At 33.9% G+C, this 23,257-nt stretch overlaps 2 protein-coding genes across 3 annotated transcripts; one reads left to right on the top strand and one right to left on the bottom strand.

Annotated features, from left to right (window-relative positions):
* Window positions 1–9,191: 9,191 nt before the first annotated feature.
* LOC150029501 (uncharacterized) lies at window positions 9,192–10,007 on the bottom strand. Its single transcript, XM_090295548.1, has one exon. It carries the CDS (start codon window positions 10,005–10,007, stop codon window positions 9,192–9,194), a length of 816 nt encoding a protein of 271 aa, XP_090151674.1.
* A 5,991-nt stretch (window positions 10,008–15,998) lies between these two features.
* LOC137813429 (RNA polymerase sigma factor sigE, chloroplastic/mitochondrial) lies at window positions 15,999–20,862 on the top strand. 2 transcript variants are annotated; one of them, XM_068615675.2, is made up of 6 exons: window positions 15,999–16,231; window positions 16,665–17,418; window positions 17,773–17,916; window positions 18,126–18,362; window positions 18,711–18,974; window positions 20,481–20,862. In XM_068615675.2, exons 2-6 carry the CDS (start codon window positions 16,726–16,728, stop codon window positions 20,676–20,678), a joined length of 1,536 nt encoding a protein of 511 aa, XP_068471776.2. In that variant the 5' UTR covers window positions 15,999–16,231; window positions 16,665–16,725; the 3' UTR covers window positions 20,679–20,862. The 2 variants fall into 2 exon arrangements, 1 of the variants encoding a protein (XP_068471776.2); XR_011081426.2 differs by having other exon boundaries at window positions 16,106–16,231; window positions 18,711–20,023.
* Window positions 20,863–23,257: the final 2,395 nt, after the last annotated feature.

Raw genomic sequence — 23,257 nt, forward strand, 5'->3', positions numbered from 1 at the left:
TATAAACCATTCTCTTATTTATTGTATGCAATTATTATAGGTTATTATACGATATTATACGCAATTAATTTATTAATTTAATAAGGATAAAATCCCATGATTAATGAATATCTACCTACTAACTTGTAATTTGGAGAGAGAAAGTCTCCATACTCTTTTATAACCATAAATAATTATCATGAGGTGGTTATATCTACAAAACCATAAATACATATCATTAAGTGATTATATTACATAATCATAATTAAGTCTATTTAAATAAATATAAATATTTATCATTAATTAAGTCATTATATTTACATAATCATAAAAATATTTATCATCATAACTATCAAAATATTTATCATTAATTGATTATATTTACATAATCAAATAAATATTTATTTTTAAGTGTTTATATTTATATAATCATAAAGATATTTATCATTAAGTATAATCATAAAAATAATTACTTAATTACATTTATATTATCATATAAATATTTATGAATAAGTAGTAATTAAATATAAAATATTGTGATTTAAAATATTTTATTTCTTTTAAAGTTAAGATTTAATCTTATAATATTAATATTTAATAAAATATTACGGTTTAAAAATTAATTTAAATTATCAAATATAACTTAATGGCAAGCCCCAAGAACATTGTGATTGTCTTGTCACTTTTGAAATAAATAAAGCAAAAGCAGTAAACACACCACACATCATGTCATGTCAATTTCCCTTTTTAAAACAAAAATTCAAAAAGCTTCACCTTCTTCTTCCTCCTTTCACCAGAACTTCATTCACAGTCTTCTTCCTCACTCACTCCTTCATATTCTCCGTTCTCCTCTGCATCCTCCGCGCATTTAAAAGTTCCACCGCGTGTCCACAATCTAGGTTGTGTCCGGCCCAACTCACTGCATTCGACACGGTGTCGACCTCGTCTCGGTCAGGTATCCGTGTCCAATACGCGTCCGACGCGCGGAAGAGGTCGTCACCGGCCGTGTCGGAGCTTCATAGATTGTATATTGTACGATATTATACGCAATTAATTTAATAATGATAGAATTGAATGATTAGTGGATCCCTACTTAAATAGGTTGTAATTTGGAGAGAGAAAGTCTGCATCCACTTATATACATTTCTTATACATGGATAGGCAGAACATGTGGGAAATTGGGTGGCCAAAGGAAGTGGCATCCGGTGATTGGGATGACGGTTGGTAAATGGGGGGCGGGTTGCCAAGCGATCGACGGAAACCTCATATAAGTTGGAAATAGAGCGCCAACAGTGGTAGTGCTGACAACCCTGCAATATTTACTAAAGAAGTAGAAGAACATCATTTATTAATCCAGAAATGAAAAAAAAAGTACCTGTACCCACAATCAAATCAAAGAAGTATAATAGAATAAAACTGCTTAATTTCAGTATAAAGACAAGAGAATTTATAAACTATTCTGAACTCGTATTTTGATTTAAGAACACACAAGACAATAAAAACACTTTTTATTGTATGCAATTATTGTACGTTATTGTACGATATTATACGCAATTATATGCAATTAATTTAATAATGATAGAATTCCATGATTATTAGATATCTACCTAATTAGGTTGTAATTTGGAGAGAGAAAGTCTTCATACACATAACCATAAATAATTATCATGAAGTGATTATATCTACATAACCATATATACTTATCAGTAAGTGGTTATATTTACATAATCATAATTAAGTCATTATATTTAAATAAATATAAATATTTATCATTAATTAAGTAATTATATTTACATAATCATAAAAATATTTATCATAAAAACTATCAAAATATTTATCATTAATTGATTATATTTACATAATCATACAAATGATTATTTTTAAGTGTTTATATTTATATAATCATAAAAATATTTATTATTAAGTATAATCATAAAAATAATTATTTAATTACATTTATATTATCATATAAATATTTATGAATAAGTAGTAATTAATAACAAGTTATATTTATTTAAAGTATTATAATTAAATATAAAATATTGTGATTTAAAATATTTTATTTCTTTTAAAGTTAAGATTTAATCTTATAATATTAATATTTAATAAAATATTATTGTTTAAAAATTAATTTAAATTATCAAATATAATTTAATGGCAAGCTCCCAGCACCTTGTGATTGTCTTGCCACTTTTGAAATAAATAAAGGAAAAACAGTAGACACACCACATGTCATTCCCTTTTTAAAACAAAAATTCAAAAAGCTTCATCTTCTTCTCCCTTTGACCATAACTTCATTCACAATCGTTTTCCTCACTCCTTCATTTTCTCCGTTCTCCACTGCATCCTCCGCGCATTTAAAAGTTTCACCGCGTGTCCACAATCTGGGCTGTGTCTGGCCCAGCTCACTGCATTCGACACGGTGTCGACCTCGTGTCGGTCAAGTATCTGTGTCGAATACGCGTCCGACGCGCGGAAGAGGCCGTCACCGGCCGTGTCGGAGCTTCATAGATTGTATATTGTACGATATTATACGCAATTAATTTAATAATGATAGAATTCAATGATTAGTGGATCCCTACTTAATTAGGTTGTAATTTGGATAGAGAAAGTCTACATACACTTATATTTATTTCTTATACATGGAATGATGGGCGGAACAGGTGGGAAATTGGGTGGCCGACGAAAAGGAAGTGGCATCCGGTGACAAGGATGTCGGTTGGTAAATGGGTGGGGCGGGGCGATCGACGGAAGCCTTATATAAGTTGGAAATAGGGCGCCAACAGTGGTAGTGCTGGCAACCCTGCAATAGAAGTAGAACCTGCAATAGAAGTAGAAGAACATCATTTATCAATCCAGAAATTAAAAAAAGTACTTGTACCCACAATTAAAGAAGTATAATCAAGTATAGTAGAATAAAACTGCTTAATTCCATTATAAAGACAAGAGAATTTATAAACCATTCAGATCTCTACCTAATTAGGTTGTAATTTGGATTGAGAAAGTCTTCTTACACTTGTATAACCATAAATAATTATCTTGAAGTGGTTATATCTACATAAACATAAATACTTAATTATATTTAAATAAATATAAGTATTTATCATTAATTAAGTAATTATATTTACATAATCATAAAAATATTTATCATAATAACTATCAAAATATTTATCATTAATTGATTATATCTACATAATCATACAAATATTTATTTTTAAGTGTTCATATTTATATAATCATAAAAATATTTATCATTAAGTATAATCATAAAAATAATTATTTAATTACATTTATATTATCATATAAATATTTATGAATAAGTAGTAATTAATAACTAGTTATATTTATTTAAAGTATTATAATTACATATAAAATATTGTGATTTAAAATATTTTATTTCTTTTAAAGTTAAGATTTAATCTTATAATATTAATATTTAATAAAATATTACTTGTAAAAAATTAGTTTAAATTATCAAATATAATTTAATGGCAAGCCAAGCACCTTGTGATTGTCTTGTCACTTTTGAAATAAATAAAGAAAAGCCGTAGACACACATGTCAGTTTCCCTTTTTAAAATAAAAATTCAAAAAGCTTCATCTTCTTCTTCCTTACACCAAAACTTCATTCAAAGTCTTTTTCCTCAATCCTTCATGTTGTCCGTTCTCCTCTGCGTCCTCCGCGCATTCAAAAGTTCCACCGCATGTCCAAGATCTGGGCTGTGTCCGGCCCAGCTCACTGCATTCGACAAGGTGTCGACCTCGTGTCGGTCAAGTATCTGTGTCTAATACGCGTGCGATGCGTGGCAGAGGCCGTCACCGGCCGTGTCAGAGCTTTATAGATTGTATATTATACGTTATTATACGATATTATACGCAATTAATTTAAGAATGATAGAATTCAATGATTTGTGGATCCCTACTTAATTAGGTTGTAATTTGGACAGAGAAAGTCTGCATGCACTTATATATATTTTTTGTACATGGAATGATGGGCGGAACATGTGAGAAATTGGGTGTCCGACGTAAAGGTAGTGGCATCCGGTGACGGGGATGTCGTTTTGTAAATGGGAGGGGCGGGCTGCCAAGCGATCGACGGAAGCCTTATATAAGTTGGAAATAGAGTGCCAACAGTGGTAGTGCTGACAACCCTGCAATATTTGCTAAAGAAGTAGAAGAACATCATTTATAATTCCAGAAATTAAAAAAAATACATGTACCCACAATCCAAGAAGTATAATCAAGTATAGTAGAATAAAACTGCTTAATTTCAGTCTAAAGAGAAGAGAATTTATAAACCATTATGAACTCGTATTTTGATTTAAAAACACACAAGAAAATAAAAAGATCTTCTTTGTTGTATGCAATTATTTACGTTATTGTACGATATTATACGCAATTATATGCAATTAATTTAATAATGATAAAATTACATGATTAGTAGATCTTTACCGAATTAAGTTGTAATGTGGAGGGAGAAAGTCTTCATACACTTGTATAAAGAACCATAAATAATTATCATGAAGTGGTTATATCTACATAACCATAAATACTTAATTATATTTAAATAAATATAAATATTTATCATTAATTAAGTAATTATATTTACATAATCATAAAAATATTTATCATAATAACTATCAAAATATTTATCATTAATTGATTATATTTACATAATCATACAAATATTTATTTTTAAGTGTTCATTTTTATATAATCATAAAAATATTTATCATTAAGTATAATCATAAAAATAATTATTTAATTACATTTATATTATCATATAAATATTTATGAATAAGTAGTAATTAATAACTAGTTATATTTATTTAAAGTATTATAATTACATATAAAATATTGTGATTTAAAATATTTTATTTCTTTTAAAGTTAAGATTTAATCTTATAATATTAATATTTAATAAAATATTACTGTTTAAAATTTAATTTAAATTATCAAATATAATTTAATGGCAAGCCCCAAACACCTTGTGATTGTCTTGTCACTTTTGAAATAAATAAAGGTAAAGCAGTAGACACACCAAATGTCATGTCATGTCAGTTTCCCTTTTTAAAATAAAAATTCAAAAAGCTTCATCTCCTTCTTCCTTTCACCATAACTTCATTCACAGTCTTTTTCCTCACTCATCATCTTCTCCATTCTCCTCTGCATCCTCCGCGCATTTAAAAGTTCCACCACGTGTCCAAGATCTGGGCGGTGTACGGCCTAGCTCACTGCATTCGACACGGTGTCGACCTCGTGTCGGTCAAGTATCCGTGTCTACTACGCGTCCGACGCGCTGCAGAGGTTGTCACCGGCCGTGTCAGAGCTTCATAGATTGTATATTGTACGTTATTGTACGATATTATACGCAATTAATTTAATAATGATAGAATTCAATGATTAGTGGATCCCTACTTAATTAGGTTGTAATTTGGATTGAGAAAGTCTGCATACACTTATATATATTTTTTATACATGGAATGATGGGCGGAACAAGTGAGAAATTGGGTGTACGACGAAAAGGAAGTGACATCCGGTGACGGGGATGTCGGTTGGTAAATGTGCGGGGCGGGCTGCCAAGCGATCGACGGAAGCCTTATATAAGTTCGAAATAGGGCGCCAATAGTGGTAGTGCTGACAACCCTGCAATATTTGCTAAAGAAGTAGTAGAACTGTTCGGAATTAAATGATAGTTGGAATTGAAAACTGAAAAACCTTTATTAGAGAAACTGTGTGTTATATGAAGTACACAAATGAACATAAATGCACACCTATTTATACACTCTTCTATTTAGCTTATTCCCACACTTTTCCTTAAGCTAAATTCTGCAACACTTCTAACTCCTAACCACTCTCTTAGTTCTTCAAATCTGTCTAGTCTAAGTGGTTTGGTGAAAATATCAGCCACTTGCTCCTTGGTGTTGCAATGCTTCACTTCTAACTTTCCTTTTCCAACTTGTTCCCTTAAGAAATGGAACCTGGTCTCTATGTGTTTACTCCTCCCATGTGAGATTGGATTCTTTGCAAGGTTGATGGCTCCTGATTGGTTGTCCACACAAAGTTGCACAGGCTTGACATGATCCAGCTTCAAATCATTAAGCACAGATTCAAGCCAAACACATTGACAAGCTGCCTCTGCTGCAGCTACATACTCTGCCTCACAAGATGAGAGAGCAACTACAATTTGCTTCTTAGAACACCAAGAAATTGGTGCTTTCAGATATTTGAAAAAATATCCATAGGAGCTCTTCCTTCCCACTTTATCACCACACCAGTCTGAATCACTCCAAGCCTCCAAACAGTCTTCAGATTTATTCAAGCTTACTGGAAACAGTAAGCCATACCCTGTTGTCTCCTTAAGATACTCAATATGTGCTTTGCTGCTGCCATATGAGAGACTCTTGGATTACACATGAATCTGCTTATTAGTCCAACTGCATAGCTTATGTCAGGCCTGTTGTTGCAGATGAACGTCAAACTTGCAACAATCTGTTTAAACAAAGTACTATCTACTGCAATCTCCTCCTAGGCTTCTGTCAGGTTTCAAATTTCCAGCAACAGGCACCCTAGCTCCATTGCATTGATTCATATTGAATTTGAATTTGTTGAGCACTTCATTAATGTACTTCCTTTGATGCAGGATAATACCTTGATCTGTGTATACAAATTCCATTCCCAGAAAATAGCTAAGCATTCCCAAATCTGTCATTTCAAAAACAGCCTTCAATCTATTTTTGAATTGCTCAATCTTTGTCATTAAACTCCCTGCGATTAACAAATCATCCACATATAGACATACATAAATTAAGCTTTGACTTTGTGACTCTCTTACATACACTCCATATTCTACTGAACACTTTGTGAAGCCTAGCTTGAGCAAAAACGAATCTATCAGTTTATTCCACACTCTAGGAGCTTGTTTGAGTCCATAAAGTGCTGGCATCCTTTGCTTCAAAACCTGGTGGCTGAGTCACATAAACCTCCTCTTCTAAAATTCCATTCAAGAATGCAGATTTAACATCCATTTGATAGATTTTCTAGTTTCTAGAACTGGCCACAACAATCACCAATCTAATGGTTTCCAATCTGGCCACTGGTGCATAGACTTCAGTGTAGTCTATTCCATGTTTCTGCAGAAAACCCTTAGCAACTAATCTTGCTTTATGCTTGGCTATGCTGCCATCAGACTTGAGTTTTATCTTGAAAACCCATTTGACATCAATTGGTCTTTTTCCTTTTGGCAAAGCCACTAATTCCTAGGTTTCATTTCTCTCCAGTGATTCCAGCTCTTCAATCATTGCACTCTTCCACTTTCTATCAACTATTGCTTCCTTCCAAGTGATTGACTCAATGTCTGCCACAAATGCTAAGTGAACCAACTCTCCTTCATCAGTGATCAAATTATCACTGTAAACTTCATGACCTGTTAATCTGGAAGAAGGAAATCTTTGCCTTTGTGATCTTCTAGATTCTGGCTCAACAGTATTTTCATGTTCTTCATCTTGTTGTTGTCCACTGTCTTCTAAAAAACAATGAATCTGTTTTACAGATTTACTCCAATTCCAGGATGCATTCTCATCTACAACAACATCTCTGTTGATGAGAATTTGCTGGTTTACTGGGTTGAACAACCTGTAAGCACCTGTTGGATGATATCCAATTAAGATAAGAGCTTCACTTTTATCTTCCAACTTCTTCCTCTTCTCATCTGGAATATGCCTATAGCACAAGGAACCAAAAATTTTCAAATGACTAACAGTTGGTTTAAGTCCAGACCAAACTGTTTCTGGTACAGCTGCCACCAATTTTTTTGTAGGACACCTATTGAGAATATAGGCTGCAGTGGTGACAGCCTCTCCCCAAAAACTATGAGGCAGCCCTTTGCCTTTGAGCATGCACCTTGCCATATCAAGCAAAGTTCTATTTCTTCTCTCTGCAATTCCATTATGTTGTGGAGTGTAAGGAGCTGTAACTTCATGTTCAATTCCTTTTGCAACACAAAATTCTTCCATCTCTTTGGAATTGAATTCTCCACCTCCATCAGTTCTGAAAATGGTTAAGGCATAGCCTGATTGCCTTTCAACCTTAGCACAGAATTTTACAAATCTTCCAAACACCTCACCTTTCTCCTTTAATAGGTAGATCCAGATTTTTCTGGTGAATTCATCCACAAAAGTAAGAAAATACCTATTACCTCCAAGTGAATTGCTATCAAGAGGGCCACATACATCTGAGTATACAACCTCCAAAGGCTTCTTTGCTCTTTGCAGTACAGAGTTCTTGAAATTCTTTCTTGATTGTTTCCCAAATAGGCAACCTTCACAAGTCTTATGAGATAGGTTGATTGGTAGCAACCCTGTGACCATTTGTTTACTGCTCAGTTGGTTCAAACTCTTGAAATTCAAATGGCCAAATCTGTAGTGCCACTCCAGATTTGTTTCCTCCTTATTCCCAATTGAAGACAAGCATTGTGCGGTTGATGTATTAAGATTAGTCTTAAAAGTCCTATTTTTAGACAAAGGTGCCTTAAGAACTAACCTTGATTTATGATCATAGATCTTCATAGAATTCTGCTCCATTGACATTTTGAATCCCTTTTCCAGTAGTTGGCCTAAGGTGAGAAGATTATTCTTCATTGATGGCACATATAGGACATCATTCATACAACCAGAAACCCTCTTAATTGTTTTAAGGTTTGCGGTAGAGCCCAGCTTACCATGACATTCAAATGGGCAATTGTATCAATTATGCACCCAATTGATATGAACGATCGTGTGTAGAAGCGTCTAGGTCCTCTCGTAAGAGATTTCGAAGAACGATTAGGCTTTGGACAAAGGGAACTGTTATGAACGATCGTATATAGAAGCGTCTAGGTCCTCTCGTAAGAGATTTCGAAGAACGATTAGGCTTTGGACAAAGGGAACCTTTAGGTGGCTTCCGATTATACCAAAAACAAGAACAATGATAGAGAATTGAGAAAAGGAAACAAACTGCATATATTATTCATGTATCAAATAATAGTTCAATACTCTATTTATAGAGTACTAAAGATTACAAAATCCTAACTAATTAAATAAATGATAAAATCCTAATAAAATCTTAACTAATTAAATAAATGATAAAATCCTGATAAAATCCTAACTAATTAAATAAATGATTAAATCCTAATAAAATCCTAACTAATTAAATCTTAACAACCCAACAATAATATTAATCAAATCCCAAAACTTTAGGATATAACAAGCACACTATTTTGACACTGGTTCTGATTGCTTGAAGCAGGCAAATCACTTGATTGACCTCCTCTTCTCTTCCTCTTCCTTTCTTTTTCCAGCCACTTCTTCCTCTGCCTCTGCCAACAGTTTGAGCCTGGAAAACTTGCTCTACCACCTTTTCTTTACCTTTTCTTGAAAGTAACCGCTGCTCAGGTGCTTCAGGAGAATTTTGGAGTTCTTCTACTGTCATTTCATCAAGATCCTTGGATTCTTCAATTGCCACAACAATGTGATCAAAAGCAGGAGTCAAAGTTCTAAGAATCTTCTCAACCACCTTTGAATCAGGCAGCTGCTCATCACAGCCTCGCATGGAATTTGCAATTGCTTGGATTTTACCAAAGTAATCACACACTGATTCTTGATCAGTCATGGACAACAATTCAAATTGTCTTCTGAGTGATTGCAACCTCACCTTCTTAACCCTACCAGTATTTCCATAGGTCTGTTCCAGTATGTCCCAAATATGCTTGGCAGATTCAGCTTTTGAGATTTTCTGGAAAATGGCAGCTGAGACACACTGATGCAATAACATCCGTGCCTTGCAATCAATCTTTTTATTTTCTTTTGACTGCTTCTCAAACTTTTTCTTCTGCTCCTCTGTTTCAAGCTTGGTTGAATCTTGAAACCCAATCTTGACAGCTTCTTCTAATTCTTGAAAACCAAGAATGGCTTCCATCTTCACAATCCAATCATCATAATCTTTCCCATCAAACACTGGAAGACTCCCTGGAACCACACCAAATGCAGCCATAACAGCTATCACCTACAGCAGTCAACCTTCAATTCTTGGCTTGCAAAACAGCAGATCCTCCTCTGCTCAAAGTTCCAGCAACAGTCTTACCCTCACTGCCAGGAAACCACACAAGTCCCCTCCCTATGCTCTGGATACCACTCTGTTTGGGAATTAAATGATAGTTGGAATTGAAAACTGAAAAACCTTTATTAGAGAAACTGTGTGTTATATGATGTACACAAATGAACATAAATGCACACCTATTTATACACTCTTCTATTTAGCTTATTCCAAACAAGAACATCATTTATCATTCCAGAAATTAAAAAAAATACATGTACCCACAATCCAAGAAGTATAATAAAGTATAATAGAATAAAACTGCTTTATTCCATTCTAAAGAGAAGAGAATTCTGAACTCGTATTTTGATTTAAGAACACACAAGAAAATAAAAACATTTTCTTTATTGTATGCAATTATTATACGTTATTGTACGATATTGTACGCAATTATATGCAATTAATTTAATAATGATAAAATTCCATGATTAGTAGATCTCTACCTTATTAGGTTGTAATTTAGAGAGAGAAAGTCTTCATACACTTGTATAACCGTAACTAATGATCATAAGTGGTTATATCTACATAACCATAAATACTTATCATTAAGTGGTTATATTTACATAATCATAATTAAGTCATTATATTTAAATAAATATAAATATTTATCATTAATTAAGTAATTATATTTACATAATCATCGAAATATTTATCATTAATTGATTATATAATATTTATTTTTAAGTGTTTATATTTATATAATCATAAAAATATTTATCATTAAGTATAATCATAAAAATAATTATTTAATTACATTTATATTATCATATAAATATTTATGAATAAGTAGTAATTAATAACTAATTATATTTATTTAAAGTATTATAATTAAATATAAAATATTGTGATTTAAAATATTTTATTTCTTTTAAAGTTAAGATGTAATCCTATAATATTAATATTTAATAAAATATTACTGTTTAAAATTTAATTTAAATTATTAAATATTATTTAATGGCAAGTCCCAAACACCTTGTGATTGTCTTGTCACTTTTGAAATAAATAAAGGAAAAGCAGTAGACACAGTAAATGTCATGTCATGTCAGTTTCCCTTTTTAAAACAAAAATTCCAAAAGCTTCATCTTCTTCTTCCTTTCACCAGAACTTCATTCACAATCTTCGTCCTCACTCCTTCATCTTCTTCGTTCTCCTCTGCATCCTCCGCGCATTTAAAAGTTCCACCGCGTGTCCACAATCTGGGTTGTGTCCGGCCCAGCTCAGTGCATTCGACACGGTGTCAACCTCGTGTCGGTCAAGTATCCGTGTCCAATACGCGTCCGACGCAAGGAAGAGGCCGTCACCGGCCGTGTCAGAGCTTCATAGATTGTATATTGTACGTTATTGTACGATATTATACGCAATTAATTTAATAATGATAGAATTCAATGATTAGTGAATCCCTTCTTAATTAGGTTGTAATTTGGAGATAGAAAGTCTGCATACACTTATATATATTTCTTATACATGGAATAATGGGCGGAATAGGTGGGAAAATGGGTGGCCGACGAGAAGGAAGTGGCATCCGGTGACGGGGATGACGGTTGGTAAATGGGGGGAAGGGCTGCCAAGCGATCGACAGAAGCCTCATATAAGTTGGAAGGGTGCCAACTGTGGTAGTGCTGGCAACCCTGCAATATTTGCTAAAGAAGTAGAATAACACCATTTATCATTCCAGAAATTAAAAAAAGTACCTGTACCCACAATCCAAGAAGTATAATCAAGTATAGTAGAATAAAACTGCTTAATTTCAGTCTAAAGAGAAGAGAATTTATAAACCATTTTGAACTCGTATTTTGATTAAGAACACACAAGAAAATAAAAACATCTTCTTTATTGTATGCAATTATTGTACGTTATAGTACGATATTATATGCAATTAATTTAATAATGATAGAATTCCATGATTAATAGATCTCTACCTAATTAGGTTGTAATTTGGAGAGAGAAAGTCTTCATACACTTGTATATATTTCCTATACATGGAGTGATGTAAATACACGTTGCGGAAAACTCGACAGCAGGGACGACACAGGTGGGAAATTGGGGGATCGACCAGAAGGAAGTGGCAGCCGGTGACAGGCTGTCGAGCGATTGACAGAGGCCTCAGGTAAGTTGGGAATAGGGCGCCAGCGGTGGCACTGTTGGCAGTCCTGCAATATTTGCTAAACAAGTAGAAGAACACTATTTATCATTCCAAAAATTAATAAAAGTACTTGTACCCACAATCCAAGAAGTATAATAAAGTATAGTAGAATAAAACTGCTTAATTCCAGTCTAAAGAGAAGAGGATCTATAAACCATTTTAAACTCGTATTGTGATTTAAGAACGCATAAAGAGAATAAAAATTTTTTCTTTCATCTTACCATCTTTTTACTTACAATTTTCTTATATGGTATCAGTGCGCTGATCTTGGTACTCTGTCAACCTCTCCATTTTTATCCGCTAATGAAGAGATCATGCCTGGAAAAGAAGGCACCATTAACGAGTCCGATAGAAATCTCGTACAAGGTTTCACTGCTGAGCAAATTCAGCAATTGACAAAGGTTATTTACTCGCTTAACAATAACGGTAAAAGTGTCATGTTTGTTAGCTATGCAGGTCTGCTTGCCCATAACCCGTTTATTAATTCTGCTTTTACGAAACCATGGATTTTGGATAGTGGAACAACCAATCACATTGCATCCAATTCATAATTTTTCACACACACTTCATCATCATTTAATCCAAATGTTAATCTGCCCACAGGCTCAACTACGCCCATCTCATTTACGGATACAATTAAATTCAATGACAATATCACTCTAACAGATGTTCTTTGCGCTCACTAAATTGTTCGTAAGAGAACTAGTTCACTAAATTGTTGTGTCCTTTTTACTCCACATGGTTGCGTTTTGCAGGACTTGGCTATGGGGAGGATCATTGGCCGGTTAAACAACATGCAGGCTTATACTATATGTCCCCTCTTCCAAACCAAGCCCATGCATCTCAAATTTCGACCAACCCTGATTTATGGCACAAGCGCCTTGGACATCCTTTTCCAACGTGTCTACAACTTGCATCTTCCTTACTACCTATCAGTAAAAATCTCATTCCCATTCATAATAATTGTAGTATTTGTCCCAAAGCTAAACAGACAAGACTACCATTTCCTTTAAGCACAATAAAATCTCATTCTCCTTTTAATATATTGTATTGTGACATTTGGAGTCTTCATAAAACCCCAACTCATTTTGGAAAACGTTTTTTTCTCACTATAGTCGATGACTAAACTAGATGTACTTGGTTATTTCTTATGAATAACAAGTCTGAAACCCAACATCTCTTAGAATCATTCATTACTTTTGCACAAAATCAATTTCAGGCATCTATTAAAACTATCCGCGTTGACAACGGATTGAAATTTATTTCTATGCGTAATTTTTTTTTCTCAAAAAGGGCATTGAATGTCAACCCACTTGTGTCTACACTCCTCAATGGAGTAGTAGAACGCAAACATAGACACATTTTAAACATAGCACGAGCCCTCCTATTTCAGTTCCATTTACCATTAGAATTTCGGGGGAATGCGTTTTAACCGCCACATATATCATTAATTGCTTGTCAACACCTTTACTAAAAAATAAATCACCTTTTGAGATGCTATATAATCCTTCACCTTCACTTTCTCACTCAAAAACTTTTGGTTGCCTCTGTTATGCAACTGTTGTTTCAACTAAGAAAAATTTGATCCGTGTGCTCGACAATGCATCTTCATTGGTTATCCTCTCAATCAAAAAGCATACAAATTATTTGATATAGATGCAATCACTTTTTTAAAAAGTCGGGATGTCATCTTCCATGAAAGTGTTTTCCCATTTTGTCAATAGTCCCAGACGCAATCCTTACCTCCATTACAAGGTATTTTGCTCACTATTGACATTGACTTACCCACTCTTGTCCAACATTCACTCGATCAACCTTATTCTCCTACTCGTCACAATGCACCTGAACCTCCAGCAAACCAACCTTCTTCTTCTACTCGTCATAATGCACATTAACCCCCAGCAAACCAACCTTCTTCTCCTACTTGTTACAATGCTCCTGAACCTCTAACAGACCAACCTTCTTATCCCACGCTAGGAAGTCTAGCACCCATTACTGAACCTTCTCCAACCAACCTTCCTGTTCGACGATCCAATCGCACATCAACCCCACCTTCATGGCAACGGGATCCTAAGCCAATCATTCGACCACTGCCCAAGACCGACTGAATGGAACCAGGTATTCTATGCATCATTTTCTTTCTAATTCACGATTTTCTTCTACACATAGTGCATATCTTGCTAACATCACAACCACCAAAGAACCTCACACTTATGCTCAAGCTATCCTTGATCCAAATTGACAAAAAAGTAATCGACGAAGAGCTTTCTGCCTTGCATTGCAGCTAAATCAAACGTGGACCTTGACACCGTTACCCGCTGGGCAGAAACCCATCAGATGCAAATTGGTCTATAAAATAAAGTACAACTTAGATGACAACTTCGACAGATATAAGGCGCGCCTTGTCACAAAGGGGTACACTCAGATTGAAGGCGTTGACTATTCTAAAACTTTTTCACCAACAACAAAATTAACAACTTTGAGGTGTCTTTTTACCATTGCAACAACCAGAAATTGGTTTACTCACCAGCTAGATGTGCAAAATGCCTTCTTACATGGCACATTGCATGAAATTGTATGTCGATGTCGACTCAACAAATCCTTTATGGTCTCAAACAGGTATCCTGAACATGGTTTTCAACATTTTCTCGTGTGATTAAATATGTAGGATTTCAACAGTCCAAGATAGACTACTCTCTATTCACACAAGACAGAATAACTCATCATTTACTGCCCTTTTGATTTATGTGGATGATATTCTTTTGACAGAAAATGATTTGACAGAAATTCAGTGTGTTAAAGACTATCTATTACAACAATTTCACATTAAAGATCTTGGAGACTTAAAATATTTTCTAGGAATTGAATTTTCCCGTTCCAAAGTTGGTATTTACATGTCACTAGTATCAACTCGCAAATATTTTTACGAAGACACTAGGCAAGAATCGTTTTTTACGCTACGACACACACGTTGGGGGTTCATGATCTTCACCAACCAACTTGAGGGGAACATTAAGAAAATAATAATTATCAAATTATACACCATTATTGTATGCAATTATTATACGTTATTGTATGATATTATACGCAATTATATGCAATTAATTTAATAATGATAGAATTTCATGATTAGTGGATCCTTCCTAATTAGCTTGTAATTTGGGAAGAGAAAGTCTCCATACACTTATATATTTATATATATTTCCTATACATAAAAGTGATGTAAATACTTTTCTTCTTAAAATCTTCTTACATACAATTTCTTATAAGCTGAGATCTCAAGTTGCATAGTGATGCTTAATCTGAAAAATTTTATTTAAAGAAATAATTTGAATGATGCAAAATTGATTTTTATCTTTATTCTAAACATTAAATATCTTGAATGTTTATAGTAAGAAAATTATTGAAATAAATTTTTATAAATATTTTTTTTTCATAATAATATAACAAACTAATAATTTTCTTATTACAAAATTTCAAAATATATAAATTGAAAATAAAAATAAATTTAATAAAAATATAAAAAGAAAAAGTTTTTTTTTTAACTCTTATTTAAACTAAAATGGATTTTGTACGTTGATTTGAAGGAGATGCATGGTGGGCATGTGGAGACAGCACGACCACACGTACGAGAGGTCCAACAAAAAATATCAAAGGCTTTCAACAACCACAAATAGCTTGCCACCTGCACCACATGTCATCCACACTTCTCCCAAATATCTCCTCCCCCATTCCAAAAGCGCCACATTCACTTTCTTCGCCACGTCAGCGCTATCATGCCACGTTCTCTCCACGTGTATCCATCCTACAACGCTTCTCTTCTCTTTCCACCGTCCATCTCTCCCTGATTTTTCAGACATTAAATTGTGGACACGCAATTTTTCAATGTCGCGTTTAACAAAACCACACCTCAACGTGTTCTCATAGATTCGCCGTGGTCGAAAATCTTCGTGGACTCAGTGAAACATTGCAGTTCAAGGTGCTACTAATGCTCCCTGCTACTTCACTTCATTTTTATGTCATTATTTACAATAAACAAAACAGAAAATTCAATTTGTTTTAGAACTCATTAAGATTGTTTCTTGATTTCTGTTGGTTAATGCTGTTATTATTTTGAAGTATTGGTGTATCAATTTTTGTTTAGAACAATGCTTACAACACAAAAATTGAACGTAAGACTTCATGCATCTACTTTAACCTGCTACTAGCTCGATCCTACTGGGTTTTGTATTGGTATTTCAATTGAAACCATTTTTCTATCGTAAAATTGGATAATCAGTGTCTGATAAAACAATAGCTTGGTTTTTCATTGTTTTGTTCTTTTGGGTAGTGATATTGATATTGGTGCTGATGTTGATGCCACATTTTTTATTAGCACATGTCATTGATATTGGCTTGATCTGCTCTTGTAGGATCTCTGCATTGAAAATTTGTTTAATTTTTTATGCTCTAAACACGGCTTAGAAACCTGGCATGGGAGTTGTTACTGTTTCTACCTCAGCTGCTAGGACTCCCTTAAGATTGAGTACAAAGTTGATCAGTCTTCAGCAGGCACATAAACGACTCTTAATTGTAGCTTTTAAAGGAAATAAATTGAATAAAACCACTTTGGTTTCACCTAAGGAGCAAATTCCTCTACCCTTAGAAACGGCAAAGAAACACCGGAAAAGGATAGGAAAGACTAATGATTCGGTGAAGAGAGTGAGAGCTGTCTCTACTGATGAAACCACACCATTCACCTTGGATGTGGACTACAATGAAGCTGCAGCCAAACTTGAAAATATATATAAACTCAGCTCTGTATCTAGTACTTGTGACACGGAAGATATAGATAGTAAAACCAAGAGAGTATTGCGGAGGAGGAAGAACGTTGGTGATGAACATGATGACAGAAATGATGGTAGTGTGGTTAGAAACCAGAATAAGAAGGCCAAACGATTGAGTCTTGATAAGAGGATTGCATTGAAAAGGAATCCAAAGCAGGAGGTGATTGTTCAAGCTCAGAAGAAAAGAGATGTTAATAGAATAGAGAATATTGATGCGCTTATCAGGGAATATTCAGCATCAACTGATTTAGTTAGCATGGACTGGAAGAAAATCAAAATTCCGCCAGTTCTTCCTTCTTCAGAACATGCATGGTTATTTAAGTTGATGGAACCTATGAAGGTGAAATTATTTTCCTGTTTTGGTCTCCAATGCACTTTCTTTTATGATTTTTCCCTTTCTTCTCAAAATAGAAGTTTGCCACCTTTGATTGTTGAATGTCAAAGAACCCTCAACCTAAAAGCTTAAGCAGGAAGATAAAGACTTTCAACTGATTTTATCATTTGTATACGTATACTTCATGTCAAACTCATTTGGGCATGAAGAAATCACGAGAATTAGTAATCAAGGATCCACATCTTGAGCATACAGTCATGAAAGCTTCTGATGCCAAGGAATCTTTAAGTTTAATAGCTTAAGATCCTTAGTGAAAATTCAAGTATTTGTGATATTAGGCTGTGTTTTATTATGGTTCAGGAACTCCTACAAGTGAGAGAAGATTTACAGGAAGTAGGGAAAGAAATTTCAGATGGTGAACTAGCAGATGCAAACAGCATTAGCGTTATTCAAGTAAGGAAAGCTCTAGAGGTTGGTCAAGCTGCGAGAAACAAGCTCATAAAGGTAACATGGAATGTTCAACTCTTCTTTTAGATTGGCTTATAATAAGCCTTCAAAGATCAGTTATTTAATAAACATCTATTCTTTTACTTCTCTCTCTCTGTTTGTTGCTTTGGAAACAAATGGTTTAATTGTTGATGTGTTTGTTGATATTCTTTGGAATGAGTAATAGTTATATTGTGACTAATAAATCATAGTGATTTCTATTGCAGCACAATCTCCGGCTTGTATTGTTCGTGATTAACAAATATTTTCAAGATTTTGCAAGTGGTCCAAGGTTTCAAGATCTTTGTCAGGCTGGAGTTAAGGGACTTATCACTGCAATTGATCGATTTGAGTCAAAAAGGAGACTTCAGCTATCTACATACAGTCTATTTTGGATTAGACATTCAATTGTTCGTTCCATAACCCTCTCAAGCCTCACACGTGTTCCTTTTGGACTTGACAGGGTATTCATTTTTCTTATTGTGATTATTTTGAAAATGGACTAATTGCTTTTATTACCAAGTTTACACAGGCAGCATACTTTATTAAATTTGGCCTGTATCATAGGGCAGTTTCAACAAATTTGTTTTGTAGGGTAAAAATGAAAGAAGGAAAGATCTAGGATTGTTTTCCTTAGGATTTGACTTGGAAGGCTTTTTCATAATTAAAATAGAATATATAAACAATTTCTTGGTGCTTTGACCATATCTAATTTTTGTGAAGACATTCAAAGAAAATATGCAGGTTGGGAAATTATTATAGACTTAGTATGGTATGAGCCTTTTATAACATTTCACATTCATTTCAAACAGGTTAGAGCAGACATCCATAGAGCAAAACTTGAGTTAAGATTTGAGCTCCAGAGGTCACCAACGGAAAAAGAGGTAGTGGAAAGAATTGGGATCTCCCCTGAAAGATATTATGATGTATTGAAGGCATCAAAACCCATTCTATCCCTTCATTCAAGACATATAGTGACGCAAGAAGAGTTTATTAATGGGATTACTGATCTTGATGGTGTGGATGGTGATAATAGGAGGCAACTTGCTGTTCTAAGACTTGCTCTTGATGATGTGGTAAAAATTCAACTCCTTAATACCCTCCCTTTGATGATAAGTGAAATTTGATTAATGTGCTAAAACTTAGTGCTTTGAATGTCAAAGTTGTGTGCTGCTTGCCATACCTTTAAATAAGTATGATTATCACATTCTTTCCAACCTAAAACCTTACTTCCTCAGTCCTTTTCAGTGTCTGTCCTTGAGGAGTACAGTGCGTATAGAGGCCTAACTAATGAATAACTTAATGTATATTAACTTAATAATAAAAAAAGACAACAAAGATCTTGCTGGAATTATATATTTTTGTACTAGACCCCTTCATTGAGTGTTGAATATATATGTGTTACACTTGATTCATCTTTAGTGAAAATTACTTAAGGATACTGTTTTTGTCTCTTGGGGAGTTTTTGGACATTCTCAACATTCAACTACTAGTTCTGAACCTCTACTATCATATAAAAAACTTTAGATGTTATAAAAGCTTAAACTTTATTTCATCTTCTACAATCCTAAAATCATGGTATGGTGTTTAAAATGAACTGATTTTAATATTTAATAAAATAACTAGGCATATGCATTAAGTTCTTCACCACCATTAAGGCATTTTCATCTGTATTGGGAAGGGAAGAGAAGAGAATTGTGTAATTTAAGTACCTTTTTCAATGCAAAGTGCAATCAATTCAAATTATTTTAATGATATTCCAAGTTTGATTTATTACACGTATAAACACTGGGTTCCTGCAAGAGTTATCCTCACTGAACTGTGAGACTCACAAGACCTAGATGTCTTCTGATGGAACCCCCAAAAATAGGCATGAAAAAGGGATCTTCCACTGAGTGACACCTTCCATTAAATTCTAAGGTATATGTGGTTTGCATGCATGTTTTCCTTGCCTTGCTTGGTGCTTGAAGAGCCTAGAAAGTTCCCATGTTGCTTCAAAGTGTGATGTGGCATGATGCTTGGCACTCCAAAGAACCTAGAAACTTCCATGGAAAGTGCAGCTCCAAGATATGTATTGAATGCTGAAAATCATCTAGGTCCTTCCCTCAATGGCGCCCTTCAATAGGTCTTTGTCCCTTGTCTTTAACACACTCCCTATAAAGCAAGGTCAAACCTGTTCTATTATTATATTTCAATTAAGTCCATGAAATGTAAAAATAAGAAAATAAAGACATTTTTGTGAACAAGAAGATTCTTAATCATGCTTCTAGTGATGAACAATCTACTTCCATTCACTCATCATTTTCCAGTACATAAACAAGGGCTTAGCTAATTCACTGGCAGAACATTTATTCGTGATTCATAATTAGAGGAAAATCAAAGTCTCTAGATTAATTTTTATACTGCATTGCAATTTTGGTTTCTCATGTTTCAACTGCCTTAAACGGATCCATTGAAAATGTGTGATTTTGATCCTCCAAGTTCTAATTGGAGACTAAGTTAGTCATTTTAGAAGGTTTTCTCATGTTTGTAAAACCATAACATGGAATTGACACTGTCATTTGTTGGGAATGTTTTTGTAGCTTGATTCCTTGAAGCCAAAGGAAAGCTTAGTGATGAGACAGAGATATGGACTTGATGGGAAGGGTGACAGAACGTTGGGAGAAATCGCTGGGAATTTGAATATTTCGAGGGAAATGGTTCGGAAGCATGAAGTTAAGGCTCTCATGAAGCTGAAGCACCCTGCTCGGTTGGATTATCTCCGTCGCTATGTTGTATAATGAATTCACAAATGTATATATGCTTCTATTGCTGCTGTTATAGTCCCAGTTACCTATAGCCATACCCATCATAATTTATATTACGATTATTTAAGCATACAAAATCTAATCAATAGTCATGTAATTTGTATATGAAGGAGTTATTGATCATAAGAAATAACAACCTAATGCTTGTTACATGTAATGAGTTGTGTTTATAAAACTACATTCCAAACTATACAATATCTGCTAGAGTTCCTATCTTTGTACTATGAGGTCAAACAAATTGGTTTTTTCATAAATACAATAATTTTGTGCATTTCAATTTTAAAATAGAAAATGTTTCTAAGTAAATTCCATAAATTGATTTTATATATAGGAGAAATTTAATCTTTTGGTATGAGGAAAGCAGGGTAGTAAAGACAAAGAATGACTTGAGTGACTTGGGAAAATTATTATGATTCAAGCCAAAATTTATTTAGTTCTGTTTAATTAAGTTCTATGCCCCTAACATGGATATAGGAAATGGTAATATATTACATACTATGGGTTTGAACTTCAGAATTCCTGGGGAATTTCTTCCTGCAGTCCCATAATTCTTTTAATTTCAAAAATATTTTTTGCAAATAGTTTTAGGTTATGGTGTTTTATTGTTGGAGGTGAATGAGGTTAGTGGTGAAGTTTGTGGTATTGGTTGTTTTGGTGATTTGTGGTGGTGGTAGGTTGCTGGTTTTCCCTTCTGCCAGTGCATTGGTTGTTTGTGGTGGTGGTAGGTTGTTGGTTTTCCTTTTTAGTTAACTAGATTTCTTTTTTTTAAATCTAGATTCTGTAATCTAGAAATTTTTTGGATTATATAATGAATTTAATCTATTACAGATTCACCATTCTAAAACGTATTCCTAGATTCAGGAGTATGTTTTGGATTTGACCAATTTAGAATATAACTTTGAATTATGAATTTGAAACATATTTAGGTTATGGATTGGTCAATATGAATATAATTTTATATTTTAGATTGACTAACCTTAAACATATTCTTGGATTTATACGTTTTGGATTGGTCCATCTACAATAGAAGGTGCAACCAGGAAGGTTATTTTAAATCCAAAATATAAACTTAAAATGTTGATTTTATTAATTGATAAAATTATAATAAAAGGTTTTATCTATCATTTGTTATTGTAATTTTAGGGGAGTGATTGCTGAATTACGAAGAAGGAATCTAGATATTTTAGCAAAATATCCGATGAAGTATATAAAATGTCAGATATGGAAGAATTAATGAATAATGCGAGTAGTGAAGATTGGAATGAGTTTGGTTTTGTGATAGCGATTATTAGATTTAACATCGCAAATGGAAAAAAACGGTGAAAGACAAATGTCTTGTTAGGTTGCGAAGTGAGTGATAAATGTAGAAAATACAAACATGATTTGGAGGTTAGTGTAACGAGTAAATGAAAATGTGTTTGTCCCTTTAAATTGCGGGGTAAACCTGTTGCAAATGGTGAATGTTGGATATTGAAGGTAATATGTGAGACTCATAATCATGAATTGGTTAAAACATTAGTTGGTCATCTCTATACCGAGAGATTAAAAAGTGAATGAATAATCCATGCTTGTTGACATGACTAAAAGTCTAGTTAAACCGACAAACATATTACTCACTTTGAAAGAGAACTGTGAGAATAATGTGACAATAAAGGAAGTGTACAATGTCATATACTTATATTGGAGATCAAATAGAGGAGGAAGACCTGAATTGCAACAGTTAATGAAGTTGATAGACCATGACAATTATATTCACTAGACTTCTTAAGTTGTGAGTGATCTTTTGTTGAATGCAATTAGTATCATGAAATTGATAGCAATTAGTATCATCGTCTTGATGGATAGCACTTACAAAACAACAAATATAGGTTTCCTTTGCTTGGATTATTGGTGTGACATCCATATGGTTGACTTTCTTTGATACTTTTGTGTTTTTATCAGGTGGGCAAGAAAACAACTTCAGTTGGGCTCTAGAAAATTTAAGAGAGTTATTTTTTAGATCATATGTGGTCCTTGAAGTCATTGTCAGTGACATAAACCTTGCTTTGATTAATGTAATTACCAATGTCTTTCCTAAAGCTTCAAATCTTCTACGTCAATTTCATATTAAAATTAATGTTAAAACAAATTTAAAATATATTTAATCTATATTAAATTCACTTTGTTAGTTAGATTAAATATAATATGGGATCAACCTTAAGTGGATAAACTCAACTAAGTCTTGATCGACTTGACTTGACCTGGTTCAAGCCAACTAAACTCGACCTAACCCAACTCGACCTAACCCAACTCTACCTGACCCACTCAGTTTGACCCAAGCCAACTCAGTTTGACTCTGACCAAGTTGACTCATCTCAACCAAAACCTGGGCTGACTTGGCTCAACCGGACCCATGCCGACTTGGCTCAACCCAGTACCAGGCAATCTCGAGTCAACCTAGGCCTAGGCCAACTCGGCTCGACCTAGACCCAAGTTGACTCGACTCGACCTGGCCCCAGTTCGACTCGGCTCAACCTGGCCCCGGATCGACTCGGCTCGACCTAGGCCCGATT

This window comes from Phaseolus vulgaris, chromosome 1, assembly GCF_051622355.1.
Source record: "Phaseolus vulgaris cultivar YP4 chromosome 1, ASM5162235v1, whole genome shotgun sequence".
Taxonomy (NCBI): domain Eukaryota; kingdom Viridiplantae; phylum Streptophyta; class Magnoliopsida; order Fabales; family Fabaceae; genus Phaseolus; species Phaseolus vulgaris.

Excerpts from the sequence above, each read along its gene's own strand:
- LOC150029501 (XM_090295548.1), bottom strand. The coding sequence starts at position 10,007 with ATGGCTGCATTTGGTGTGGTTCCAGGGAGTCTTCCAGTGTTTGATGGG.
- LOC137813429 (XM_068615675.2), top strand. The coding sequence starts at position 16,726 with ATGGGAGTTGTTACTGTTTCTACCTCAGCTGCTAGGACTCCCTTAAGA. Across the intron at positions 17,419-17,772 it reads AGTTGATGGAACCTATGAAG|GAACTCCTACAAGTGAGAGA; the intron begins GTGAAATTATTT and ends ATTATGGTTCAG. Across the intron at positions 18,975-20,480 it reads GACTTGCTCTTGATGATGTG|CTTGATTCCTTGAAGCCAAA; the intron begins GTAAAAATTCAA and ends ATGTTTTTGTAG.